General features: G+C 44.8%; 1 protein-coding gene across 1 annotated transcript; it reads left to right on the forward strand.

Annotated features, from left to right (window-relative positions):
- Positions 1–604: 604 nt before the first annotated feature.
- LOC147963902 (uncharacterized) lies at positions 605–5,471 on the forward strand. Its single transcript, XM_087529751.1, has 2 exons — positions 605–1,157; positions 5,218–5,471. Exons 1-2 carry the CDS (start codon positions 605–607, stop codon positions 5,469–5,471), a joined length of 807 nt encoding a protein of 268 aa, XP_087385877.1.
- The last annotated feature ends 245 nt before the right edge of the window (positions 5,472–5,716 follow it).

Below are 5,716 nucleotides of genomic sequence, written 5' to 3' on the forward strand. Positions count from 1 at the left end.
TTCTCTCTTACTCCTACCTCTCTTCTCTCCTCATTAATGGCACCCTCCTCCATAAATGGCCTCTCTCACATCTCTCTCTTTCTCCTACCTCTCTTCTCTCCCCATTAATGCCCCCCTCCACCATAACTCCCACTCCATTAGTTAGCTAGCTAGATTCACCTCTCCTCCCCAACAACTAGATCTAGCTAGCTATTTAGCCATCCACGTGCTCTCTCGATCAGTCTCTCTCATCATCTAATTAACTGTGTGCTCTCGATCGGTCTCTCTTGGGAGATATATAGGTGAGTAAAAAGTTGTTCATTTCAAGAATGGGAATATGTGTGTGAATGAGAATATGTGTGTTTGGGATATATATATATATATATATATATATATATATATATATATATATATCTGTGTGTGTGTGTGGAGAGATTTGTGCAAGTGACATGCCCTCGACTTGCTTATGTTTTGCCAAAATGTCGATTTATTTCTGTTTCGGTGAATTTCGAGAAAACTCAATATGTCCTATTTTTAGGCAAGGTCATGCCAAAATTTTATATGACTTTGAAGCACGCATTATTTATTTTATAACCCTTTTTTTTGTTATACCGTGCAGTCGGTCATGAAGGTGAGTGGATGGAACGTGGAGTGGTACATGCAATCCGCGGTGATGGACATGTATGCAAATAATCGGACTAGGATTAGATGTCCATGTGCAAGATGCAAAGAAGGAGTCCTTTTGGACCCTTTTAATTGTGGCACTTTGAAGGTGCACCTGCTAATGAATGGTTTCATGGATGGCTATACTTGGTGGATAAGTGAAGAAGATGATGATGATGAGAACGTCCACATGGCAGGGAATAACGACATGGCGGCGGGGCTAGACAAAGAGATGACCGATCGACATGAAGAAGATGGCGCCGGACATGGCGGCGGGGAAGAGTCCAGAAATGACGGTGGCGGAGAAGATTCCGGACACGGCGAAGAAGAGCCCGGACATGGTGGAGAAGAGGTGGTGGTCACGCCGCAGTCTTCGGCGCTACTAAGTGCAGTCGTGCAGGACCCTCATGTTCGAGACCTCCTTCGCAAGAGTACGACTAGTGAGAGAGCTGCTTCTAGAGAGGAGGCCAAGCTGGCACAACTTGAAGTAGACCCGAAGACTCCATTGTATGACGGTTGCAATCCCGAGATGACCCGATTGAGTTTCACGCTCGAACTTCTAAAGATGAAGGCCAAAAACAAATGGATACACAAAAGCCTCGATGAGCATTTGAAGTATCTACATAATAAAGTTCTTCCCGTGGGGAACCTGTGTCCTACTAGAGTCGAGGAGGCCAAAAAGATTGTTTGCCCTTTTCATTTTCCGCACATTAGGTACCACGCATGCATCAATGATTGCATCATTTATCGGGGGGAGCACGCAGAAAAAACTAGTTGTCCAGTGTGCAATGCTTCTCGATACAAGAAGGCGGGAAAGAAAGCTCCTCAGAAAATTGTATGGTACTTTACGGTCACTCCCCGTATGCAGCGGTATTTCGTAGATCCTAAGGAAGCAAAGCTCATGCGCTGGCACGCGGAGAGGAAGAAGCCCGGCGATGGAGATGATCCGAAGCTGAGACACCTCGTAGATGGTAGCCAGTGGAGAGCATTCAACGTCGTATATGGATTTTCTGCAGAAGATCCAAGGAACATCGTGCTTGGTGCGAGTACCGATGGCATGAATCCATTTGGAAACCAGAACACCAACCACAGCACATGGCCTGTGTTTGTATGGATGTACAACCTCCCCCCATGGAAGTGCATGAAGATAAAGTACATACACATGAGCATGCTGGTTCAAGGGCCGAAACAACCGAGAAATAGTATTAACCTGTATATGGGGCTTCTGCAAGAGGAGCTAGACATGTTATGGAAAACACCAGCATGGACATGGGATGTCAGCAAAGGAGAGTATTTTCATATGAGAGCCGCGTTGATAACGACGGTGCACGACTATCTCAGTTACGGGTACACCTCAGGCCAGGTGTGCCATGGATACTGCGGATGCACGAGGTGCATGGATGATACAACGTCTCAGCAGTTTATGTCAACGAAAGATGGCAGTTCTAGGAAAATTGTGTACATGGGGCATCATAGATGGCTCGAGAAGGACGACCCATGGAGAAAGCATGGAGATCTATTCAATGGGTTGGCTGAGCATTGAGGACCTCCACGTAAGAGGAGCGGCGCCAAAATCGACGAGCTATTGAGAAACTGGGAACAATGCCCCGCATCGGGAAAGATCAAAAAGGCACCAGAGCCGCTGCTGAAGGTATGGAAAACGAGGTCTGTTTTCTGGGACTTGGGGTACTGGCCTAATCACGCCACACCTCATTGCCTTGATCAAATGCATATCACGAAGAATGTCCTTGACAGCTTGCTTGGCACACTGATGAACATGCCGGAGAAGACCAAGGATGGGCCGAAGGCAAGGAAAGACTTGGAATATTTGAAGATCAGGAAAGATCTCCACCGTAAAAAGCTGACGAAGGAGACAGAGACGGAAGAGGGGAAAGGGGCGGAAAAGTCAACAAGAAGGAGGAGAATTATTGCCCCCCTTCTTGCTTCACCTTAAGTGCGAAGGAGATCGATCAATTCATCAAGTGCCTTATGAGAATCAAAGTCAGTTCCGGTTACTGTGGGAAGATAAGCAGATTTCTAGACCCCAAGAAGAAAAGGTTCAGCGGGATGAAGTCTCATGACTGTCACGTGATGATGACGCAGATACTCCTGGTTGCCATTAGAGGGATAATGGAGAACCATGTCTGTGGCACGCTTACTGATCTCTGCAACTTCTTCGACGTTACCTCTCAAAAGCCCGTGAGTGTGAAGTAGCTTCGAAAGATATAGGAAGAGATCGTTGTCATACTATGTGAGCTTGAGATGTACTTCCCACTCACATTTTTTGACGTCATGGTGCATCCATGTGCCAACATTGTGGACGACATCATCGACCTCGGGCCGACATTCCTTCACAGCATGATGCCGTTCGACGGGGTGAATGGGGTCATCAAAGGATTCGTTCATAACATGCCCCATCCCGAAGGGAGCATCGTCCAGGGGTATCTGACGCATGAGTGTGTCTCCTTTTATGAGAATTATATAGGCGTCGGAGACCCTGTTGTTGGTTTGCCCGTCAAGAAGCACGATGGGAAGCTCTAAGGAGATGGTCACAAAAACGGCTGGCGGGAATTGCACATGGACTACTCGGATCGACGGAACGACTTTGACGGGGCTAACTTAGTAGTGCTACAACACCTAGATGAGGTAGATGATTATGTGGCATGGCACAAAGAAAGCATCGCAAAGAAGTACCATGATAAGGGGATGCTCAAGACGGACGATGAAGTTACTGTAGAGCACAACGCCACTTTCTTGTGTTGGTTCAAAGACCAAGTTCTTGAAAATCCCCCAGAAGAGGGCAGTCCGGACGGATTGCTCATACACACCTTAGCACATGGCCCTGCGCCCAAGCTCGCAACCTATCAGTCCTACGATATCAATGGGTACACGTTCTACATGGAGGCCAAAGACATGGACAGTGATTACCAGAACTTCAGAGTGACGATTGAATGTGTGACTGACGCCAATGGCACAACTAAAAGATTCTACGGAAGGGTCGAAGAGATCTGGGAGCTTGAATGCTGGAATGCATGATGTGACGATGTTCCGTGTCAGATGGGCAAAGGACGTCGTAAGAGAAAACAAGTATTTCACCACCATGTTTATACCTGACGCGAAGAGCACTCCCGTGAACGTTAACGTCATCGCCAAAAATGAGCCATGGGTACACGCTAAGCATGTGACACAATGCTTCTTCATAACCAACCCAGCCAATACCAGCTGTGTTGTCATGAGGAGATCCAAAAGGAGCATCGCTGGAATGGATGGAGTCGCCAACGAGGAAGACTACGACCATACGGCAACTCGGTGAGGGAAGATGACAATGACGATGAAGCATATGTGAAAAGAAGAATCAATACTACATTACCTAAGAAAGGTCGTACTCCATAGTTACAGAAAAGTCACAAGAAGGGGCTTAATTACTCGGCAACAAACAAAAAAGGGATGAAGCTCAATGTGAAACATCGTCGACGCAGCTGATCAAAAACCATCATTTATATATATGTATCTATTTTGTGTACGCACTTAAGTAACCGTTATAGGTCAACTGATATGTTACCACCACATGCATGGTTCCGGTGATATTCTCGCAGTGTGGGAAAGAGAGAGGCGCCACCGTCGTCGGGAGAAAAACAAAAAAAGGGAGAAAGCAATACAAAAGAAAAAGTAAAGTAAACAAAAAATGGAAAATAATAAAAGAAAAGAAAACTAAAAACTAGAAAAGGAAAATAATAAAAAGGAAAGAAAAATAGCAGTAGCGCTTGTCTGCAGACCAGCGCTATAGCTAAGTATTTTAGAATTAAAAAAATAAAAATCAGAATAGTCTAGGGCAATTTGGGTATATAAGATACCTATAGATAAAAAATAGTAGCAAATTGGTTTTTGTACGTATAAAAAACAATAGCTAAATTTTATAAAAAAAACAATAGCTAATTAGTTTTTGTAGGTATATAAATTAGCTATAAAAAGTAGCAAAAATTTATAAAAAATAGTAGCTAATTAGGGCAGTAGCAAATATAGCTAGGGACAATGTTTTTAGCAAATGAGCATATTTAGCTAGGGCAAATTTGTTTAGGGCAGTAGCTAATGCATTAGCTAATTAATTAGGGTCAGTAGCAGAGAGAGAGAGAGAGATCATTTAGGAAAAAAATGTAGCAAATAAAACCCTAGATGGTGTTTTAGTAGCATATAGCCTATACAATGTTGTTGTTTTTAACACTTGGTTAATTTGCTAAGTCCTGGAAATCCGTCATATGATGTTGCCATGTTCTCTTGAGATAGCATCAAATCTGTTATATGAACTTGTGCCAATTGTCGAAAAATATCTGAGTGGCCTATGTTTTGCCGGAATGTTGATTCATTTCCATTCCGGCAAATTTCAGGCGCTCCATATGTCCACTTTTTAGCAAAGTTCATGCCAAAAATTTCCATGATTTTCGGCATGACTTGTGCTAGAAACTAGGACATGTGGAGTACCCAGGATTTGCCGGAAGGGGAATGAATCAACATTTCGACCAAATATAGGCCCCTTTTTTCTCTTCATTATATCTTTTATTTACAACTGTTGTATAGGAAACATGTCTACCGACGCCGAAGTCGTGGGTTATGCTCGCCTCGCAGACCCCATCGAGGTAGCAAATCACTATTTCGATTACCTGGACGAACACCAGATGGGGTTGCATGGTGGCGGCAGTGGAAACAACCCCGACACCGGCACTAGCACTGGCACCGACACCACCCCCGAGACCGGCAACGATGCTATCATAGCCGGTAAAGCACTGAACAAGAAGAGGATACGAAGACCAAACGATCTTGGCATCGGATAAATTGTGGTCATGGAGATGCACCCCAAGAAGTTAGAGCCAACGGCGCCAGAGGAAGCGCTCTCGTGCTGGGGCAATCAACTTGGATGCATCCTCGGGGAAACCGCCAACATCAACGACGAGATGTTGAAGCTCATACCACATATGGAGCACATGCTCCTAAAGAAGTTGCACAATAGGTTCTTGTTCCCTGGCCGGGATGAAGTCAAATATAAAGATCCGTGGAACGACATCGCCATGACAAAGAT

Source organism: Triticum urartu, chromosome 6A (assembly GCF_056163025.1).
Source record: "Triticum urartu cultivar PI428250 chromosome 6A, HENAU_Tu73, whole genome shotgun sequence".
Classification (NCBI taxonomy): Eukaryota; Viridiplantae; Streptophyta; class Magnoliopsida; order Poales; family Poaceae; genus Triticum; species Triticum urartu.